This window comes from Salvelinus namaycush, chromosome 7, assembly GCF_016432855.1.
Source record: "Salvelinus namaycush isolate Seneca chromosome 7, SaNama_1.0, whole genome shotgun sequence".
In the NCBI taxonomy this organism is placed as follows: domain Eukaryota; kingdom Metazoa; phylum Chordata; class Actinopteri; order Salmoniformes; family Salmonidae; genus Salvelinus; species Salvelinus namaycush.
The window spans coordinates 5,309,512-5,334,248 of NC_052313.1; the positions used below are offsets into that span (position 1 = coordinate 5,309,512).

The window sequence follows — 24,737 nt, forward strand, 5'->3', positions numbered from 1 at the left end:
TTTGGACACTGTGTTAACTAATCGCCAGACAAGCTTTAATGCCATACAACTCTCCTTCCGTGGCCTCCAACTGCTCTTAAATGCAAGTAAAACTAAATGCATGCTCTTCAACCGATCGCTGCCCGCACCTGCCCGCCCGTCCAGCATCACTACTCTGGACGGTTCTGATTTAGAATATGTGGACAACTACAAATACCTAGGTGTCTGGTTAGACTGTAAACTCTCCTTCCAGACACACATTAAGCATCTCCAATCGAAAATTACATCTAGAATCGGCTTCCTATTTCGCAACAAAGCATCCTTCACTCATGCTGCCAAACATACCCTCGTAAAACTGACTATCCTACCGATCCTTGACTTCGGCTATGTCATTTACAAAACAGCCTCCAACACTCTACTCAGCAAATTGGATGCAGTCTATCACAGTGCCATGTGTGTTTTGTCACCAAAGTCCCATATACTACCCACCATTGCGACCTGTATGCCCTCGTTGGCTGGCCATCGCTTCATACTCGTCGCCAAACCCACTGGCTCCAGGGCATCTATAAGTATTTGCTAGGTAAAGCCCCGCCTTATCTCAGTTCACTGATCACTATAGAAGCACCCACCCGTAGCACGCGCTCCAGCAGGTATATTTCACTGGTCACCCCCAAAGCCAATTCCTCATTCTGCCGCCTTTCCTTCCAGTTCTTTGCTGCCAATGACTGGAACAAACTGCAAAAATCCCTGAAGCTGGAGACTCATATCTCCCTCACTAGCTTTAAGCACCAACTGTCAGAGCAGTTCACAGATCACTGCACCTGTACATAGCCCATCTGTAAATAGCCCATCCAACTACCTCATCCCCTACTGTATTTATTTATTTATTTTGCTCCTTTGCACCCCAGTATCTCTACTTGCACACTCATCTTCTGCACATCTATCACTCCAGTGTTTAATTGCTATATTGTAATTATTTCGCCACTATGGCCTATTTATTGCCTTACCTCCCTTATCTTACCTCATTTGCAGACACTGTATATATACTTTTTCTATTGTATTATTGACTGTATGTTTGTTTATTCCATGTGTAACTCTGTGTTGTTGTTTTTGTCTCACTGCTTTGCTTTATCTTGGCCAGGTCGCAGTTGTAAATGAGAACTTGTTCTCAACTAGCCTACCTGGTTAAATAAAGGTGAAAGAAAATATATATATCACGGCTTTCAGCCAATCAGCATTCAGGGCTCCAACCACCCAGTTTATAAATATATATATAACCCTGGCTAGTTACTAATGAGGAGAACCTGGATTCACATGAACCTAGTCAACCTGTGGTATCAAGAGGAGAAATCTGATGAGCATTTTAATATCTCTGTACTCTGTCGGATATATGTTTCCATACGACCCCATACTGTTTTCTCCAAGGAGCTAACTACCACGAGACACATATCATGCAGGTAATATATTTATATATATATATATACACAGTGAAAAAAATACGTTGGGGGGGAACTCAATATACTTTAAAATGACTAAAACCAAATCAAAACGGTGTATGAATGATAATAGACCTACATTCATATCGTTTATTGACTGTCCAGCTCACTAATAATCACTACAGTCAGGGAACATCAAAAATGCATTTTTTTTGTGTGTGAACATTTTGACGGCAAGGAAATATAACACATTTGTTGAAGACCGAATGCTTTCGACATCCCTGCTCTAAAGGGTTGATTATGTTGTAAAAGTAGGAACCAAGAGGGATTCTTCTCAGATATATAGATATGCATACAGAGTCAGGTCCAAAATGGAAGATAACCAGGCATTAGCATTTCAGCCATGCATTAGCATTTCAGCCATGCATTAGCATTTCAGCCATGCATTAGCATTTCAACCATGCATTAGCATTTCAGCCATGCATTAGCATTTCAACCATGCATTATCATTTCAACCATTCATTAGCATTTCAGCCATGCATTAGCATTTCAGCCATGCATTAGCATTTCAGCCATGCATTAGCATTTCAGCCATGCATTAGCATTTCAGCCATGCATTATCATTTCAGCCATGCATTATCATTTCAGCCATGCATGATCATTTCAGCCATGCATTAGCATTTCAACCATGCATTAGCATTTCAACCATGCATTAGCATTTCAGCCATTCATTAGCATTTCAGCCATGCATTAGCATTTCAGCCATTCATTAGCATTTCAGCCATGCATTAGCATTTCAGCCATGCATTAGCATTTCAGCCATGCATTAGCATTTCAGCCATGCATTATCATTTCAGCCATGCATTAGCATTTCAGCCATGCATTAGCATTTCAACCATGCATTAGCATTTCAGCCATGCATTAGCATTTCAGCCATGCATTATCATTTCAACCATGCATTAGCATTTCAGCCATGCATTAGCATTTCAGCCATGCATTATCATTTCAGCCATGCATTATCATTTCAACCATGCATTAGCATTTCAGCCATTCATTAGCATTTCAGCCATGCATTAGCATTTCAGCAATACCACATTTGTGTTTTTTTTTTAAATCCGAAATTACTGATTAAGTGTACCTTCATGTGTGTAATATATTACTGTTCTCAGATGTTTTATTCATACAAAATAAGTGCCCTTAGTAGAACCCTTTGTTGGTTCCTAGTAAAACTGTTTTGGGTTCCGTGTAGAACCTTTTCCACAGAGGGCTTTACATGGAGCCCAAAATGGTTCTACCTTTTTTGGAGAAGAACAGCAAAAAAAAAAATATTTACAAGTGAAAAGGGGAGCTGAATTCTGTGAGCTGGGGCATTAGACATGAGGAGAGAGAAGGAGAGAGGAGAGAGGAGGAGAGAGGTTAGAATTCAATTCTTTAAGTGAGGGACTTGTTTTTCCTCCTCCTTCCTCTCTCCATTTTGTCTGTCTGTCTGTTTGTGTGTTTGTTTTTAGGCCGAAAGACATTTGAGAGACAACTAAATGCAAACGGAGCTGACTGGCAGCAGCTTCTGACTGACTGACTGTATTCATCAGAGTGAGACTGGCAGCAGCTTCTGACTGACTGACTGAATGACTGTATTCATCAGAGTGAGACTGGCAGCAGCTTCTGACTGACTGACTGTATTCATCAGAGTGAGACTGGTAGCAGCTTCTGACTGACTGACTGACTGTATTCATCAGAGTGAGACTGGTAGCAGCTTCTGACTGACTGACTGTATTCATCAGAGTGAGACTGGTAGCAGCTTCTGACTGACTGACTGACTGTATTCATCAGAGTGAGACTGGCAGCAGCTTCTGACTGACTGACTGACTGTATTCATCAGAGTGAGACTGGCAGCAGCTTCTGACTGACTGACTGACTGTATTCATCAGAGTGAGACTGGTAGCAGCTTCTGACTGACTGACTGTATTCATCAGAGTGAGACTGGCAGCAGCTTCTGACTGACTGACTGACTGTATTCATCAGAGTGAGACTGGCAGCACCTTCTGACTGACTGACTGACTGTATTCATCAGAGTGAGACTGGCAGCAGCTTCTGACTGACTGACTGACTGTATTCATCAGAGTGAGACTGGAAGCAGCTTCTGACTGACTGTATTCATCAGCCTTTCCTTTCTGTGTTTATATCCCCACTCGCAAAACAACCTTCCGCGAATCCTGAGAGATTTTCTAGTGCTTTTCACACAGTGACATATGGTGCTACGATGAGATCTCATCTCCTCACTGGTTGAGGCAGCAGAGCCGCAGGTGTACTGCCGTTTAACCCCTTCCTCACCACTGGGATCCAGGATCCAACATGCCTCTTCTCCTCTGTCTCTGGTGTCTTTTATCCATGTTGTAACAGCAGTACAGCACTATACAGTATCCATGTTGTACCAGGACTATACAGTATCCATGTTGTAACAGGACTATACAGTATCCATGTTGTAACAGGACTATACAGTATCCATGTTGTAACAGGACTATACAGTATCCATGTTGTAACAGGACTATACAGTATCCATGTTGTACCAGGACTATACAGTATCCATGTTGTAACAGGACTATACAGTATCCATGTTGTAACAGGACTATACAGTATCCATGTTGTAACAGGACTATACAGTATCCATGTTGTAACAGGACTATACAGTATCCATGTTGTAACAGGACTATACAGTATCCATGTTGTAACAGGACTATACAGTATCCATGTTGTAACAGGACTATACAGTATCCATGTTGTAACAGGACTATACAGTATCCATGTTGTAACAGCAATACAGGACTATACAGTATCCATGTTGTAACAGGACTATACAGTATCCATGTTGTAACAGGACTATACAGTATCCATGTTGTAACAGGACTATACAGTATCCATGTTGTAACAGGACTATACAGTATCCATGTTGTAACAGCAGTACAGGACTATACAGTATCCATGTTGTACCAGGACTATACAGTATCCATGTTGTAACAGCAGTACAGGACTATACAGTATCCATGTTGTAACAGGACTATACAGTATCCATGTTGTAACAGGACTATACAGTATCCATGTTGTAACAGGACTATACAGTATCCATGTTGTAACAGGACTATACAGTATCCATGTTGTACCAGGACTATACAGTATCCATGTTGTAACAGGACTATACAGTATCCATGTTGTAACAGCAGTACAGGACTATACAGTATCCATGTTGTACCAGGACTATACAGTATCCATGTTGTAACAGGACTATACAGTATCCATGTTGTAACAGGACTATACAGTATCCATGTTGTAACAGGACTATACAGTATCCATGTTGTACCAGGACTATACAGTATCCATGTTGTAAAAGGACTATACAGTATCCATGTTGTAACAGCAGTACAGGACTATACAGTATCCATGTTGTACCAGGACTATACAGTATCCATGTTGTACCAGGACTATACAGTATCCATGTTGTAACAGGACTATACAGTATCCATGTTGTAACAGCAGTACAGGACTATACAGTATCCATGTTGTAACAGGACTATACAGTATCCATGTTGTAACAGGACTATACAGTATCCATGTTGTAACAGGACTATACAGTATCCATGTTGTACCAGGACTATACAGTATCCATGTTGTAACAGGACTATACAGTATCCATGTTGTAACAGGACTATACAGTATCCATGTTGTAACAGGACTATACAGTATCCATGTTGTAAAAGGACTATACAGTATCCATGTTGTAACAGGACTATACAGTATCCATGTTGTAACAGGACTATACAGTATCCATGTTGTAACAGGACTATACAGTATCCATGTTGTAACAGGACTATACAGTATCCATGTTGTACCAGGACTATACAGTATCCATGTTGTAACAGCAGTACAGGACTATACAGTATCCATGTTGTAACAGCAGTACAGGACTATACAGTATCCATGTTGTAACAGCAGTACAGGACTATACAGTATCCATGTTGTAACAGGACTATACAGTATCCATGTTGTAACAGGACTATACAGTATCCATGTTGTAACAGGACTATACAGTATCCATGTTGTAACAGGACTATACAGTATCCATGTTGTAACAGGACTATACAGTATTCATGGTGTAACAAGACTATACAGTATCCATGTTGTAACAGGACTATACAGTATCCATGTTGTAAAAGGACTATACAGTATCCATGTTGTAACAGGACTATACAGTATCCATGTTGTAACAGGACTATACAGTATCCATGTTTAACAGGACTATACAGTATCCATGCTGTAACAGCAATACAGGACTATACAGTATCCATGTTGTAACAGGACTATACAGTATCCATGTTGTAACAGCAATACAGGACTATACAGTATCCATGTTGTAACAGGACTATACAGTATCCATGTTGTAACAGCAGTACAGGACTATACAGTATCCATGTTGTAACAGGACTATACAGTATCCATGTTGTAACAGGACTATACAGTATCCATGGTGTAACAGGACTATACAGTATCCATGTTGTAACAGGACTATACAGTATCCATGTTGTAACAGGACTATACAGTATCCATGTTGTAACAGCAGTACAGGACTATACATTTAGACCATCTAGACCTGTTACCTAGACCATCTAGACCTGTCACCTAGACCATCTAGACCTGTCATCTAGACCATCTAGACCTGTCATCTAGACCATCTAGACCTGTCATCTAGACCATCTAGACCTGTCATCTAGACCATCTACACCTGTCACCTAGACCATCTAGACCTGTCATCTAGACCATCTAGACCTGTCATCTAGACCATCTAGACCTGTAATTTAGACCATTTAGACCTGTCATCTAGCCCTGTCATCTAGACCATTTAGACCATCTAGACCTGTCATCTAGACCATGTAGATCTGTCATCTAGACTAGAGGTCGACCGATTAATCGGAGTGGCCGATTAATTAGGGCCGATTTCAAGTTTTCATAACAATCGGTATTCGGCATTTTTGGACACCGATTATGGTCGATTACATCGCACTCCACGAGGAGACTGCGTGGCAGGCTGACTACCTGTTATGCGAGTGCAGCAAGGAGCCAAGGTAAGGTGCTAGCTAGCATTAAACTTATCTTATAAAAACAATCAATCTTAACATAATCACTAGTTAACTACACATGGTTGATGATATTACTAGGTAGCTGTTAATTTATCATTGAATCACAGCCTACTTCGCCAAACGGGTGATTTAACAAGCGTATTCGTGAACAAAGCACTGTCGTTGCACCAATGTGTACCTAACCATAAACATCAATGCCTTTCTTTAAAATCAATACGAGAGTATATATTTTTAAACCTGCATATTTAGTTAATATTGCCTGCTAATATGACTTTCTTTTAACTAGGGAAATTGTGTCACTTCTCTTGCGTTTTGTGCAACAGAGTCAGGCTATATGCAGCAGTTTGGGCCACCTGGCTCGTTGCGAACTGTGTGAAGACCAACTTTGCCAAACGGGGGATGACTTAACAAAAGCGCATTTGCGGAAAAAAAGCACAATCGTTGCACGAATGTACCTAACCATAAACATCAATGCCTTTCTTAAAATCAATACACAGAAGTAAAACCTTTAAACCTGCATATTTAGTTGAAAGAAATTCATGTTAGCAGGCAATACTAACTAGGGAAATTGTGTCACTTCTCTTGCGTTCATTGCACGCAGAGTCAGGGTATATGCAACAGTTTGGGCCACCTGGCTCGTTGCGAACTAATTTGCCAGAATTTTTGTTGTGTCGTGTGTGTGTTGTGCATGTAGAGTAGTGTCGCTTTGTGTTATGTGTGTGTGTGTTGTGCATGTAGAGTAGTGTCGCTTTGTGTTGTGTCGTGTAGTGTTGTGTGTGTGTGTTGTGCATGCGTAGTAGTAGTACTGTGTACTCACTCTTTCCTCCAGGTTTGTTGGTGCAGAGCATAGCAGCGGGGCTCTCCTGCTCTCTGTAGGGGAACTGCAGTGTGGTGTCTAGGCTTCTGAAGCCTTCCCTCAGGGAGTAATGTTGGTAGTACTCAATCAGTTCCTGCACACCCACACACACACACACACCCACACACACACACACCCACACCCACACACCCACACACACACACACACCCGCATAGGCACACGTTTTCACGGTTAGCAAAATAGCCTTAAAAACACAACTTCTATGAAAATGATTTGTGAAAATAATAGTGTACTTTATATTATTCTAAATCTGTTTAAACATTTCCTCTGTCCAATTACAAATTAACTTTAAATTAAATTGTGTCATGTAATTTAGGGTTAGGGTTTGGCAACAATAAGTTTGGCAACAAGTTTGGCAACAATAAAAGTAGGCTATATGTAAAGAATAGGACTACAGAAGAGGACTACAGAAGAGGACTACAGAAGAGGACTATAAAAGAGGACTATAAAAGAGGACTACAGAAGAGGACTACAGAAGAGGACTATAAAAGAGGACTATAAAAGAGGACTACAGAAGAGGACTACAGAAGAGGACTATAAAAGAGGACTATAAAAGAGGACTATAAAAGAGGACTACAGAAGAGGACTACAGAAGAGGACTAACAGTAAAAATGTCCTTTGTAAAGCATAGCTAAAGCCAACATAATATTGGGTGAATAGAAAGGAGAGAACACATCCAATCCACCCTGGACCGATCCATGTCTATAACTCTCTACAAGGCCTACGGGCAGTGAAGTAAACCACACCGGTAAAACATCTCTAATTACAGCCATTTTCACACAGCAAGCAGCTAAAATAAGATTAACGTTTTGACACATCATTTGAGAAATGCAGTGAGGGAGTTATTTCTGTATGAAATGCAGTGAGGGAGTTATTTCTGTATGAAATGCAGTGAGGGAGTTATTTCTGTATGAAATGCAGTGAGGGAGTTATTTCTGTATGAAATGCAGTGAGGGCGTTGAAAAGGAAACAGACTCACTGATATACTCCCGAACTTGTTGTTCTCTGCGATGTGAAAGAAGCCGTCCCTGTTCAGGATCTTGATGTGCTTCACGTCGTTGCTGTACCTGTGGCCCATTAATAAGTGATGAGTGTCCTTTTCTGGTGATCATTGAGATCGATGTTGATAGACCGGGGCACCGTTCCTCGCTACCCCTTGGTATTTCAGGAGCCAGAGGGGAGGTGGAGATTGACGAAGGGACAGTCGCCCCCCCGCCCGCCCCCCCCCCCCCATTTAGGGAGCCGGAGCAGGGCAAATTGGGGCAGGGGGAGGGGATTATGGAGGGTATAGAGACACCGAGCCCTGTCCTCTCGTGATCTCTTTTAGTCTCCATCATTATTCTCTTATCTCCCTCTCAGAGCAGTAATACCCCTAATAATGTGGCCTAATCCATATTCTACACACCAAAACAAACTCCAGTGACAGGGCAATTGTACACTGAAATGTTGACTGACTGGCTGGGTCCTCTTGGCTCGATTCTAGTGGTTGTAGAGTTAAATCAAATCAAATTTTATTTGTCACATACACATGGTTAGCAGATGTTAATGCGAGTGTAGCGAAATGCTTGTGCTTCTAGTTCCCTCTGTTATACAGAGGGAGCCTAGGATAGGTCATTGTCTGATTCAAACACTTCATGTAGTTTCCACATAAGTGTTTGGTTTCTTTTTGTCTCTTTGTCTCTTTGTGAGGATGTAATAACCTGGAGCAGGCTGTATAACGGTCTCTCTGGGTCTATTCACCAGTGCTGCAGCAACATGCATCGCACACAAGCAATTAAGACTTCAGCTCTGGTGGAACTTGAAGGCATTGAAAAAAGCTTTGCTTTCATTAGAGAGAGAAAAGGAGGAGATGAATTATTTGGTTGAAGGGGGTTTAAAGAAAGCCTTTCCAGCAGCCTCTCAGAGCAGCCCTCTCTCTCTCTCTTAATTAAATGATATTCAAAGGGCTTTACTGGCAGGGGAAACACATGTTTACATTGCCAAAGCAAGTGAAATAGATAATAAACAAAAGGGAAATAAACAAGCGAAACATTAGTAAACATTACACTCACAAAAGTTTGAAAAGAATATAGACATTTCAAATGTCTCTCTCTCTCTCTCTCTCTCTCTCTCTCTCTCTCTCTAAGTTTTACCAGCTCCCTGCAGGGAAGGAGTGTCTCAACCCACCTTGGCACGAAAACACAAATGCTGCATATCATTGGCCTGTTCCAGCCTGTCTGAACATTCAGTGCTGTCATCTGTCTATCTGCAGCACACCAACAGCCCCGGGTGACTGAAATGATACAGTGATAACACACGAGGGTTCTTTTCCCGTCTGCGTCGCCACGGGCTTTAAATGTGTTTGTAGCCGAGTGCTTCACAGCCCTTAAAGCAATACATATTCCCACTGTACTGTAGCATGTCACTTATACGAATCATAACTCCTGCACGTCTCACCTCAAGTTACTTTTCAACGCACACTACAATGCATGTATTGTCCAAGGTTTTCCTTCAGACCATGCTCTTATCCAGAGCAGAGTAACATACAGAGCAGACTGTCAATGGCAGGACTGATCTACACATATCACCTCCACTGACAATGGAGGAAGAGTCTTGCCTTTTCTCCTCTATGACTAAACTATTGGCTATTAGCAGTGTGACTGTACTGTGCTGTACTGTGCTGTGCTGTACTGTGCTGTACTGTGCTGTGACTGTGCTGTGCTGTACTGTGCTGTACTGTACTGTGCTGTACTGTGCTGTGCTGTACTGTGCTGTACTGTGCTGTGACTGTGCTGTGCTGTACTGTGCTGTACTGTACTGTGCTGTACTGTGCTGTGACTGTACTGTACTGTAATGTGCTGTACTGTACTGTACTGTAATGTACTGTACTGTAATGTGCTGTACTGTAATGTACTGTACTGTACTGTAATGTACTGTACTGTAATGTACTGTACTGTAATGTGCCGTACTGTAATGTACTGTACTGTACTGTAATGTACTGTACTGTAATGTGCTGTACTGTGCTGTACTATGCTGTAATGTGCCGTACTGTGCTGTACTGTACTGTGCTGTGCTGTACTATGCTGTAAAGTGCTGTACTGTACTGTGCTGTACTATGCTGTACTGTGCTGTAATGTGCTGTGCTGTGCTGTACTGTAATGTGCTGTGCTGTGCTGTACTGTACTGTGCTGTACTGTGCTGTACTGTAATGTGCTGTGCTGTGCTGTACTGTACTGTGCTGTACTGTGCTGTACTATGCTGTGCTGTACTGTACTCTGCTGTACTGTGCTGTAATGTGCTGTACTGTGCTGTGCTGTACTGTAATATGCTGTACTGTTCTGTACTGTGCTGTGCTGTACTGTAATATGCTTTAATGTGCTGTACTGTGCTGTACTGTGCTGTACTGTGCTGTACTGTAATATGCTGTAATGTGCTGTAATGTGCTGTGCTGTACTGTAATGTGCTGTACTGTACTGTGCTGTGCTGTAATGTGCTGTAATGTGCTGTAATGTGCTGTACAGTAATGTACTGTGCTGTACTGTAATATGCTGTACTGTAATGTGCTGTACTGTACTATGCTCTACTGTAATGTACTGTGCATTACTGTAATGTGCTGTAATGTGCTGTACTGTGATGTACTGTAATGTGCTGTACTGTACTGTGCTGCACTGTACTGTAATGTGCTGTAATGTGCCTTACTGTAATGTACTGCACTGTACTGTAATGGGCTGTACTGTACTGTAATGTGCTGTACTGTGCTGTACTGTGCTGTAATGTGCTGTACTGTGCTGTACTGTGCTGTAATGTGCTGTACTGTGCTGTGCTGTACTGTAATATGCTGTACTGTGCTGTAATGTGCTGTACTGTGCTGTACTGTACTGTAATATGCTGTAATATGCTGTACTGTGCTGTACTGTACTGTAATATGCTGTAATATGCTGTACTGTAATGTACTGTGCATTACTGTAATGTGCTGTAATGTGCTGTGCTGTAATGTGATGTAATGTGCTGTGCTGTGCTGTACTGTGCTGTGCTGTATTGTACTGTAATGTGCTGTACAGTAATGTACTGTGCTGTACTGTAATATGCTGTACTGTAATGTGCTGTACTGTACTATGCTCTACTGTAATGTACTGTGCATTACTGTAATGTGCTGTAATGTGCTGTACTGTGATGTACTGTAATGTGCTGTACTGTACTGTGTTGCACTGTACTGTAATGTGCTGTAATGTGCCTTACTGTAATGTACTGCACTGTACTGTAATGGGCTGTACTGTAATGTGCTGTACTGTACTGTAATGTGCTGTACTGTAATGTGCTGTACTGCACTGTAATGTGCTGTAATGTGCCTTACTGTAATGTACTGCACTGTACTGTAATGTACTGATCTGTAATGTGCTGTACTGCACTGTGATGTGCTTTACTGTAATGTGCTGTACTGTACTGTAATGTGCTTTACTGTAATGTGCTGTACTGTACTGTAATGTGCTTTACTGTAATGTGCTGTACTGTACTGTAATGTGCTTTACTGTAATGTGCTGTACTGTACTGTAATGTGCTTTACTGTAATGTGCTGTACTGTACTGTAATGTGCTGTACTGTAATGTGCTGTACTGTACTGTAATGTGCTGTACTGTAATGTGCTGTAATGTGCTGTACTGTAATGTGCTGTACTGTAATGTGCTGTACTGTACTGTACTGTACTGTACTGTGCTTTACTGTAATGTGCTGTACTGTAATGTGCTGTACTGTACTGTAATGTGCTGTACTGTAATATGCTGTACTTTAATGCAATTTGCTGTACTGTACTGTTCTGTACTGTACTGTAATGAGCTGTAATGTGCTATACTGTACTGTGCTGCACTGTACTGCAATGTGCTGTACTGTGCTATACCGTGATGTACTGTCATGATGTTGGCCTGTTGGGGGAGGTTTATGACCCCCATAAATACCTTTCCCTTCTCTCTCTCTCTACTTTAGAGAGCTCTGGTTGAAGGACAAGAACCTAACGAAATTAGCATCGAATCTCAATGTGAAGGTGACGACCTACACGCCGGAAGGATGAATTTCAACTATACCAGCCTGAATATAGCATGAGCATATAGCATGGCAACTTGGTATGAACTTTGAACTCTTAATCACTAAAGAAGTGATACCTCCTAGCCATGGCGTTAGCAACAGCAGCTGTAAACGTGGGCTAGGAAAGGACGGACAAAGTATCTGTTCTACCACACGACGACGGTACTACCGAGTTTCCGTTCTACCACCAGAAATTCTTCAAAGGACAACCCGGCCTTCCATCTACGACCAACCGTTCGAAGCACAGCTCAGAGTAAATATTTACTGCATTTTCCTTTTCCAAATGGGCGGTTATTTAGAATGCATAAGATTCTGTATTTACGATAACATAGCTTCCTAAGGTCCGATAGAGACACAGAACCTTTTGTTCCTCAGTCTTCCCGCTCTTTCATTCAAACCCAATCCCCTTTCCGTTGTGTAACCAGCCGTCATATCGGCTCTGTCCACCAGGGACGTTTTTCATGTATGACATAATTAGTAATCAATGTATGACACATCCTGTGTATGTGTACTTCTGTGTGATTGTTTAGGTATTTAGTAAATAAATAATTAAACAAAATGTTGTATTGCTGATTCAACTTGTTAGCCAGGGTTCGTGAAGATAACCAAGAATGTACAACTTTCAGATGAGACTAAATAAGGTGACGATTAAATATTGACTGCTATTGATGTAAAAGATTACCAGGTCTTTAAGAGTTTATTCGGAAGATAACAGCTCTATAAACATTATTTTGTGGTGCCCCGACTTTCTAGTTAATTACATTTTATATGATTAGTTCAATCAGGTAATATTAATTACAGAGAAATGATTTTATAGAATAGCATGTCACATCACTTAACCCGGCATAGCCAAAGACACGACAGTACTGTAATGTGCTATACTGTAATATGCTGTACTGTACTGTAATGAGCTGTACTGAAATGTGCTGTACTCTGCTATACTGTGCTGTAATGTGCTGTACTGTACTGTGCTATACCGTAATGTGCTGTGCTGCACTATACAATACTGTGCTGTACTGTGCTGCACTATACCGTAATGTACTGTAATGTGCTGCACTATACCGTAATGTACTGTAATGTGCTGCACTATACCGTAATGTACTGTAATGTGCTGCACTATACCATAATGTACTGTACTGTTCTGCACTATACCGTAATGTACTGTACTGTGCTGCACTATACCGTAATGTACTGTACTGTGCTGCACTATACCGTAATGTAGTGTAATGTGCAGTACTATACCGTAATGTAGTGTAATGTGCAGTACTATACCGTAATGTAGTGTAATGTGCAGTACTATACCGTAATGTACTGTAATGTGCTGCACTATACCGTAATGTAGTGTAATATGCAGTACTATACCGTAATGTAGTGTAATGTGCTATACCGTAATGTATTGTAATGTGCTATACCGTACTGTACTGTACTGTGCTGCACTATACCGTAATGTAGTGTACTGTGCTGCACTATACCGTAATGTAGTGTAATGTGCAGTACTATACCGTAATGTAGTGTAATGTGCAGTACTATACCGTAATGTACTGTACTGTGCTGCACTATACCGTAATGTAGTGTAATGTGCTGCACTATACCGTAATGTACTGTAATGTGCTGCACTATACCGTAATGTAGTGTAATGTGCAGTACTATACCGTAATGTAGTGTAATGTGCAGTACTATACCATAATGTATTGTAATGTGCAGTACTATACCGTAATATAGTGTAATGTGCAGTACTATACCGTAATGCACTGTAATGTGCAGCACTATACCGTAATGTACTGTAATGTGCAGTACTATACCGTAATGTAGTGTAATGTGCTGCACTATACCGTAATGTACTGTAATGTGCTGCACTATACCGTAATGTAGTGTAATGTGCAGTACTATACCGTAATGTAGTGTAATGTGCAGTACTATACCGTAATGTAGTGTAATATGCAGTACTATACCATAATGTAGTGTAATGTGCAGTACTATACCGTAATGTAGTGTAATGTGCAGTACTATACCGTAATGTAGTGTAATGTGCAGTACTATATCGTAATGTAGTGTAATGTGCAGTACTATACCGTAATGTACTGTAATGTGCAGCACTATACCGTAATGTACTGTACTGTGCAGCACTATACCGTAATGTACTGTAATGTGCAGTACTATACCGTAATGTAGTGTAATGTGCTGCACTATACCGTAATGTACTGTAATGTGCTGCACTATACCGTAATGTAGTGTAATGTGCAGTACTATACCGTAATGTAGTGTAATGTGCTGCACTATACCGTAATGTACTGTAATGTGCTGCACTATACCGTAATGTACTGTAATGTGCTGCACTATACCGTAATGTAGTGTAATGTGCAGTACTATACCGTAATGTAGTGTAATGTGCAGTACTATACCGTAATGTAGTGTAATGTGCAGTACTATACCGTAATGTAGTGTAATATGCAGTACTATACCATAATGTAGTGTAATGTGCAGTACTATACCGTAATGTAGTGTAATGTGCAGTACTATACCGTAATGTAGTGTAATGTGCAGTACTATACCGTAATGTAGTGTAATGTGCAGTACTATACCGTAATGTACTGTAATGTGCAGCACTATACCGTAATGTACTGTACTGTGCTGCACTATACCGTAATGTAGTGTAATGTGCTGCACTATACCGTAATGTACTGTAATGTGCTGCACTATACCGTAATGTACTGTAATGTGCTGCACTATACCGTAATGTAGTGTAATGTGCAGTACTATACCGTAATGTAGTGTAATGTGCAGTACTATACCGTAATGTAGTGTAATGTGCAGTACTATACCGTAATGTAGTGTAATATGCAGTACTATACCATAATGTAGTGTACTGTGCAGTACTGCCATGCTACTAACTTACTTGATGCTGATGGCGTACTCTGTGAGCTCGCGGCTCCGGTGGCGGACCAGGTAAGTGCTGTTGCCTCTGCTAATCAGCTCTGCCTCAGCCTGCAGTCTCTCCATGGGCCCAGCAAACCTACAGTACCCACAGGCATGATATGATAGGTTGGAGATACTGTATACAGGAGCCACAGGCAGGATATGATAGTTTAGAGATGCTGTATACACAGACAGAACATAGGAAGGTTATAAATAAAACTGAAACATACAGACATACATACTGTTACAGTGGCTTCAGAAGGTTTTCACACCCTTTGACTTTTTCCACATTTTGTTGTGTTATAGCCTGAATATAAAATTGATTAAATTGATATTTTGTGTCACTGGCATACACACAATGCCCCATAATGTCAAAGTGGAATTATGTTTTTAGAAATGTTTACAAATGAATGAAAAATGAAAAGCTGAAATGTATTCAACCCCTTTGTTATGACAAGCCTAAATTAGTTCAGGAATAAAACATGTGCTTAACAAGTCACACAATAAGTTGCATGGACTCACTCTTTAACATGATTTTTGAATGACTACCTCATCTCTGTACCCCACACATACAATTACCTGTAAAGTCCCTCAGTAGAGCAGTGAATCTCTAACACCGATTCAACCACAAAGACCAAGGAGGTTTTCCAATGCCTCGCAAAGAAGGGCAACTATTGGTAGGTGGGTAAAAAAAAAAAGCAGACACTGAATATCCCTTTGAGCATGGTGAAGTTATTAATTACACTTTGGATGGTGTATCAATACACCCAGTCAGTACAAAGATACAGGCGTCGTTCCTAACTAAGTTGCCGGAGAGAAGGGAAACTTCTCAGGGATTTCACCATGAGGCCAATGGTAACTTTAAAACAGTTACAGAGTTTAATGGCTGTGATAGGAGATACATGAGGATGGATCAACAACATTGTAGTTACTCCACAATGCTAACCTAAATGATAGAGTGAAAAGAGCCTGTACATAATACAAATATTCCACAACATGTATCCTGTTTGCAACAAGGCAGTAAAGTAATACTGCTAAATAATTCCTGAATACAAAGTCTTATGTTTGGGGCAAATCCAACACATTTTCATGCATGGGGGTGCCTGCATCATGTTATGGGTCTGCTTGTCATCGGCAAGGACCAGGACGCTTTTTAGGATAAAAATAAACAAATTAGAGCTGAGCACAGGCAAAATCCTTTAGGAAAACCTGGTTCAGTCTGCTTTCCAACAGACACTGTGAGATGAATTCACCTTTCAGCAGGACAAATATACACTGGAGTTACTTACCAAGACGACGATGAATGTTCTCCTGAATGGCCTAGTTACAGTTTTGACTTAAATCGTCATTGAAAATGTATGGCAAGACTTGAAAATGTCTGTCTGGCAATGATCAACAACCAACAAGACAAAGCTTGAAGAATTATAGCCCTTTCCTGCGTCAAATTACCAAATCACCCTCTAGTGGCCTCATGGATGGAATGTTACAGATATTTTTCATTTAAAAAAACTGCAGAAAATCCAGTGTTTCTATGTCAAACAGTTGTGTTATATTTCAGACTTCTGTGATGTAATATAAAGTGTAATATTGGGGTGTAAACTCTAAATGAAATACATTCAACTCTATATCTTTACAGGTGTCTTCTTTATTTAAGCCCATAACCATGTGTGTGAGGTTTTCTTTTCGAACATAGATGTATTTAAGACTAACAAGAAACACACTGTGTGACCCTGATTTAGCCCACCGCAGTAAAAAGTTACAAATAATAATCCAGGTGTGCAAAAGCTTTAAAGAGACTTACACAGAAAGATGCACAGCTGTAATCGCTGCCAAAGGTGACTAACATATTGACTCAGGGGTGTGAATACTTATGTAAATTCGATATTTCTGTATTTCATTTTAAAAAATTAATTAGAAAATATTTCAAAAAGTATGTTTTCACTTTGTCATTATGGGATATTGTGTGTAGATGGGCGAGAGAAAAAATATATTGAATCCATTTTGAATTCAGGCTGTAACACAACAAAATGTGGAATAAGTCAAGGGGTATGAATGCTTTCTGAAGACAGTGTATAACCTACAGAGCAGAATCAGGAGTCGTATACTAAACTACAGCCTAGATGAATCAGGAGTCGTATACTAAACTACAGCCTAGATGAATCAGGAGTCGTATACTAAACTACAGCCTAGATGAATCAGAAGTCGTATACTAAACTACAGCCTAGATGAATCAGCAGTCGTATACTAAACTACAGCCTAGATGAATCAGGAGTCCTATACTAAACTACAGCCTAGATGAATCAGGAGTCGTATACTAAACTACAGCCTAGATGAATCAGGAGTCGTATACTAAACTACAGCCTAGATGAATCAGGAGTCGTATACTAAACTACAGCCTAGATGAATCAGCAGTCGTATACTAAACTACAGCCTAGATGAATCAGGAGTCGTATACTAAACTACAGCCTAGATGAATCAGGAGTCGTATACTAAACTACAGCCTAGATGAATCAGGAGTCATATACTAAACTACAGCCTAGATGAATCAGGAGTCGTATACTAAACTACAGCCTAGATGAATCAGGAGTCGTATACTAAACTACAGCCTAGATGAATCAGGAGTCATATACTAAACTACAGCCTAGATGAATCAGGAGTCATATACTAAACTACAGCCTAGATGAAATAACACCCACCAATTTAACCTGAAAGGTTGATACACAACCACTAATGATCCAACATACTGTTACAAATAAAGGGAAAGGCATTTTTTGCATGAAAGTTTGGTGAGATCCATTCGCAAGTGAACATACCAGGGTTGTGTGGAGTAATCGACAGGTTTAGGGACCTGGGGGTAAATAGAAGAGAGAGAGAGAAAAGAGAGGAGAGAAAAGTGAGACAGTGAGAGAGAGAGCGAGAGAGAGAGAGAGAGAGAGGGCGAGAGAGAGCGAGAGAGAGAGAGAGAGAGAGAGAGAGAGAGAGAGAGAGAGAGAGAGAGAGAGAGACAGAGAGAGAGAGAGAGAGACAGAGAGAGACAGAGAGAGAGAGAGAGAGCGAGAGAGAGAGAGAGAGAGAGAGAGAGAGAGAGAGAGAGAGAGAGAGAGCAACACGTGAGCCATTGTTCTTTCATTCCCACAATCCCACCCAACCTGAATCTCACTGTTTCATACATCAGTCAGTAAAGCATTCACTTTCCCCTACGGCCAACTAAGTCAATAGTATTTGTTTTCCCCTCTCCTTTGTGGTGTAAGTCCCGGCTACCATGAATATGTTTAACATAATATTTGGGTTTTGTTCGTCAACAGGTGGTTTTGGTACTTCTTATGAACCTAATGAAGTAGCATAATGTACTTGTTATCTTTACCATGGTGTAAGCATCCAGATAGCACTGTAGGTCATCTACTCTGTGTCATTACAAAAGTTCATCTACGCATGTCAATGACATATTGTCTGACTGAAAACAGAGACATGATGGCAATGTGGATTCTGAAGGAACAAGACGTTCAGTGTTACAATTAAGTCAAAATGGACATAATATAGTTTTACTAGCAAACGTTTCCCACGCATGTAGCGATAAATAGCCTGGGATAAGCCTTCTTCAGTGGTATGAAATGTGAAATGACAGAGTGAAGTATATAAACTGTCTTCCTAATTCAATTGTTGAATTTAAAAACTGCAGCTAAAGCACCATGAATTATCTCCTTTATACATAATCATGTAAAATCCCCTAATTTTCTCCCGGAGGCAAAGTTTCTAACAATCATCCCAGTGTCTGTTTCACCCCCTGGAAAAATATGTGCATCTGCCTGCTTAGCCACCCAAGTCTCTGTTTACTACTTGAACAACACTTCTAAAGCACGGAGAATGGATGCTTAGTGCTTGGCTTACACATGGGCACGGCTTCACGGCATTGCTTGGAAAGAAGCCAACTTCTCTTGTTTTCACGATTTTGCCCTGAAACCACAGCGCAGAGAGAGAGAGAGAGAGAGAGAGAGAGAGAGAGAGAGAGAGAGAGAGAGAGAGAGAGAGAGAGAGAGAGAGAGAGAGAGAGAGAGAGAGAGAATTACAATTACATTCGTCTGGGTAACTTTGTCTCTGTACTTCAGTAACAATTAGCTCAGCAGCACAGAGCAGAGCAGGTTTACAGACCTCGCTTTTGTTGATTGTTGATATAATCACTGGTTGAGAGAGTTGAAATCTAGACTGAAGAATTCTAGTCTCCTGATGGTAATGACTCTAAAAAAAAGTCTAGACTGAAGAGTTCTAGTCTCCTGATGGTAATGACTCTAAATAAGTCTAGACTGAAGAGTTCTAGTCTCCTGATGGTAATGACTCTAAAGAAGTCTAGACTGAAGAGTTCTAGTCTCCTGATGGTAATGACTCTAAATAAGTCTAGACTGAAGAGTTCTAGTCTCCTGATGGTAATGACTCTAAAGAAGTCTAGACTGAAGAGTTCTAGTCCCCTGATGGTAATGACTCTAAAGAAGTCTAGACTGAAGAGTTCTAGTCCCCTGATGGTAATGACTCTAAATACGTCTAGACTGAAGAGTTCTAGACTCCTGATGGTAATGACTCTAAAGAAGTCTAGACTGAAGAGTTCTAGTCTCCTGATGGTAATGACTCTAAATAAGTCTAGAGTTCATGGAGACCCAGGTATGCTACTCTACATCAGGCCTACTTTATGTATGATTCCCTGCATGTTCTTATGTTGTCTTCATATGCTCCTTCAGGCTACTTCACACAGAGAGATAGCACATCTGAGTCATGTAGAGAGAGGTAGCACATCTGAGTCACACAGAGAGAGGTAGCACATCTGAGTCACAGAGAGAGAGATAGCACATCTGAGTCAAGCACATCTGAGTCACACAGAGAGAGATAGCACATCTGAGTCAAACAGCGGGAGAAAGCACATCTGATTCACACAGAGAGAGATAGCACATCTGACCCAGACAACGAGAAATAGCACATTGAGTCACACAGAGAGATAGCACATCTGACTCAGGCAAGGAGAGATAGCACATCGGAGTCACACAGAGAGAGATAACACATCCGAGCCACACATAGGGAGATAGCACATCTTAATCACACAGCGGGAGATAGCACATCTGAGTCACACGGCGGGAGATAGCACATTTGAGTCACACAGCGGGAGATAACACATCTGAGTCACACAGAGAGAGATAGCACATGAGTCACACAGCGGGAGATAGCACATTTGAGTCACACAGAGAGAGGTAGCACATCTGATTCACACAGAGAGAGATAACACATCTGAGTCACACAGAGAGATAACACATCTGAGTCACACAGAGAGAGACAGCACATCTGACTCACACAGAGGTAGCCCATCTGAGTCACACAGAGAGAGATAACACATCTGAGTCACACAGAGAGAGATAACACATCTGAGTCACACAGAGAGAGACAGCACATCTGACTCACACACAGAGAGATAACACATCTGAGTCACACAGAGAGAGATAACACATCTGACTCACACAGAGAGAGATAACACATCTGAGTCACACAGAGAGAGATAACACATCTGAGTCACACAGAGAGAGACAGCACATCTGACTCACACACAGTGAGATAACACATCTGAGTCACACAGAGTGAGATAACACATCTGACTCACACAGAGAGAGATAACACATCTGAGTCACACAGAGAGAGATAACACATCTAAGTGCACCTAATACAGTTAGTTGTATAACATTTGATAAGTGCTTTTGGAAAACTCTCCTATTGATTATGAGGCTCAGATGAATGTTGTGATAATCATCAGGCTTTAACCCTGTTAGAGTCAACAGAGCCAAATGAAATGTACAGTGATCAATTATATTAGTCTGGCACCAGAACAGGAATTATGGTCTGCTGGTTGTTCTGTAAGTCTATCCGCTGTCACCGAGGGGGGGACACAGATGAAGTGGGCTAAAGGTAAAGCTGTCACCGAGGGGGGGGGGGACACACAGATGAAGTGGGCTAAAGGTAAAGCTGTCACCGAGGGGGGGACACAGATGAAGTGGGCTAAAGATAAAGCTGTCACCGAGGGGGGGGGGGGGGACACAGATGAAGTGGGCTAAAGATAAAGCTGTCACCGAGGGGGGGACACAGATGAAGTGGGCTAAAGATAAAGCTGTCACCGAGGGGGGGGCACAGATGAAGTGGGCTAAAGGTAAAGCTGTCACCGAGGGGGGGGCACAGATGAAGTGGGCTAAAGGTAAAGCTGTCACCGAGGGGGGGGGGGGACACAGATGAACTGGGCTAAAGGTAAAGCTGTCACCGAGGGGGGGGGGGACACAGATGAAGTGGGCTAAAGATAAAGCTGTCACCGAGGGGGGGGGGGGGGTACAGAGATGAAGTGGGCTAAAGATAAAGCTGCCACCGAGGGGGGGGGGTACAGAGATGAAGTGGGCTAAAGGTAAACACACACACACACACAAGACACACATGCACACGCACACACACACACACACGCGCACACGCACACACACAAACACACAGAGAGAAACAAACAGGACGATGTGTCACCTGCCACCAAGTGCTGTGTAGATCAGCACAGACCAGCTCGATGATGTCACCTTGCTGAATGTTGAGGGGCGGACCACACATGGGACTGGGCACGCCGAAATAGTTCCTGGTCACCAACATCTTAGGTAGACCTGAGGGAGAAAACACAAGCGGAAAACGTCAGTGTGTGTGTGTTCATATTCGCTAATCAAATGGCTACCCGGACTATTTGCACACACACACACACTAACCCTGCTTGGAGATTGACTAGTCTAACCCTGCTTGGAGATGGATTAGTCTAACCCTGCTTGGAGATGGACTAGTCTAACCCTGCTTGGAGATGGATTAGTCTAACCCTGCTTGCAGATGGACCAGTCTAACCCTGCTTGGAGTTGGACTAGTCTAACCCTGCTTGGAGATGGATTAGTCTAACCCTGCTTGGAGATGGATTAGTCTAACCCTGCTTGGAGATGGATTAGTCTAACCCTGCTTGGAGATGGATTAGTCTAACCCTGCTTGGAGATGGATTAGTCTAACCCTAACCCTGCTTGGAGATGGACTAGTCTAACCCTGCTTGGAGATGGACCAGTCTAGCCCTGCTTGCAGATGGATTAGTCTAACCCTGCTTGGAGATGGATTAGTCTAACCCTGCTTGGAGATGGACTAGTCTAACCCTGCTTGGAGATGGATTAGTCTAACCCTAACCCTGCTTGGAGATGGACCAGTCTAACCCTGCTTGGAGATGGACTAGTCTAACCCTGCTTGGAGATGGATTAGTCTAACCCTGCTTGGAGATGGATTAGTCTAACCCTGCTTGGAGATGGACTAGTCTAACCCTGCTTGGAGATGGATTAGTCTAACCCTAACCCTGCTTGGAGATGGACTAGTCTAACCCTGCTTGGAGATGGACCAGTCTAGCCCTGCTTGCAGATGGATTAGTCTAACCCTGCTTGGAGATGGATTAGTCTAACCCTGCTTGGAGATGGACTAGTCTAACCCTGCTTGGAGATGGATTAGTCTAACCCTAACCCTGCTTGGAGATGGAGCAGTCTAACCCTGCTTAGAGATGGACTAGTCTAACCCTGCTTGGAGATGGATTAGTCTAACCCTGCTTGGAGATGGACCAGTCTAACCCTGCTTGAAGATGGACCAGTCTAACCCTGCTTGGAGATGGACCAGTCTAACCCTGCTTGGAGATGGACCAGTCTAACCCTAGCCCTGCTTGGATATGGACTAGTCTAACCCTAGCCCTGCTTGGAGATGGACCAGTCTAACCCTGCTTGGAGATGGAGTAGTCTAACCCTAGCCCTGCTTGGAGATGGACCAGTCTAACCCTGCTTGGAGATGGACTAGTCTAACCCTAACCCTGCTTGGAGATGGATTAGTCTAACCCTGCTTGGAGATGGATTAGTCTAACCCTGCTTGGAGATGGATTAGTCTAACCCTGCTTGGAGATGGATTAGTCTAGCCCTGCTTGGAGATGGACCAGTCTAACCCTGCTTGGAGATGGACCAGTCTAGCCCTGCTTGCAGATGGACCAGTCTAACCCTGCTTGGAGTTGGACTAGTCTAACCCTGCTTGGAGATGGACCAGTCTAACCCTGCTTGGAGATGGACCAGTCTAACCCTGCTTGGAGATGGACTAGTCTAACCCTAACCCTGCTTGGAGATGGATTAGTCTAACCCTGCTTGGAGATGGATTAGTCTAACCCTGCTTGGAGATGGATTAGTCTAACCCTAACCCTGCTTGGAGATGGACTAGTCTAACCCTGCTTGGAGATGGACCAGTCTAGCCCTGCTTGGAGATGGACTAGTCTAACCCTGCTTGGAGATGGACTAGTCTAACCCTGCTTGGAGATGGACCAGTCTAGCCCTGCTTGCAGATGGACCAGTCTAACCCTGCTTGGAGTTGGACTAGTCTAACCCTGCTTGGAGATGGATTAGTCTAACCCTGCTTGGAGATGGATTAGTCTAACCCTGCTTGGAGATGGACCAGTCTAACCCTGCTTGGAGATGGATTAGTCTAACCCTGCTTGGAGATGGATTAGTCTAACCCTAACCCTGCTTAGAGATGGACTAGTCTAACCCTGCTTGGAGATGGACCAGTCTAGCCCTGCTTGGAGATGGATTAGTCTAACCCTGCTTGGAGATGGATTAGTCTAACCCTGCTTGGAGATGGATTAGTCTAACCCTGCTTGGAGATGGATTAGTCTAACCCTGCTTGGAGATGGATTAGTCTAACCCTAACCCTGCTTGGAGATGGACTAGTCTAACCCTGCTTGGAGATGGACCAGTCTAGCCCTGCTTGCAGATGGACCAGTCTAACCCTGCTTGGAGTTGGACTAGTCTAACCCTACTTGGAGATGGACTAGTCTAACCCTGCTTGGAGATGGACCAGTCTAACCCTGCTTGGAGATGGACCAGTCTAACCCTAGCCCTGCTTGGAGATGGACTAGTCTAACCCTAGCCCTGCTTGGAGATGGACCAGTCTAACCCTAGCCCTGCTTGCAGATGGACTGTAGCTGAGATACATGGCGCTTTGATACTATAGAAGCTACCATGACTGAGGATGGGGCTCTCATGCTCCTTTCTGAGCACACACACACACACACACACTCACACGCAGACAAAGGATCTCTGACAATAAGCACCACAAGGTATTTCTCTCTCTGCTCAAGAGAAAAAGTCCACCACAGTCCTTACAGAGAGACAGAGAGAGAGAGGACAGAGAGAGAGGAGAGAGAGGACAGAGAGACAGAGAGAGAGAGGACAGAGAGAGAGGACAGAGAGACAGAGAGAGAGAGGACAGAGAGAGAGGACAGAGACAGAG

The 24,737-nt window shown here is 42.4% G+C and overlaps 1 protein-coding gene across 1 annotated transcript in view; it reads right to left on the bottom strand.

Moving 5' to 3' along the window:
* LOC120050916 (guanine nucleotide exchange factor VAV3-like) overlaps nucleotides 1-24,737 on the bottom strand; it is a 112,902-nt gene that overhangs the window by 13,522 nt on the left and 74,643 nt on the right. The window contains exons 18-23 of the mRNA XM_038997442.1: nucleotides 21,930-22,060; nucleotides 19,284-19,349; nucleotides 18,209-18,243; nucleotides 15,376-15,492; nucleotides 8,401-8,488; nucleotides 7,362-7,494 (exon numbers count right to left, since the gene is read on the bottom strand). Of these exons, the coding sequence (XP_038853370.1) occupies nucleotides 7,362-7,494; nucleotides 8,401-8,488; nucleotides 15,376-15,492; nucleotides 18,209-18,243; nucleotides 19,284-19,349; nucleotides 21,930-22,060 (570 nt within the window). The remainder of the gene's footprint in view (nucleotides 1-7,361; nucleotides 7,495-8,400; nucleotides 8,489-15,375; nucleotides 15,493-18,208; nucleotides 18,244-19,283; nucleotides 19,350-21,929; nucleotides 22,061-24,737) is intronic.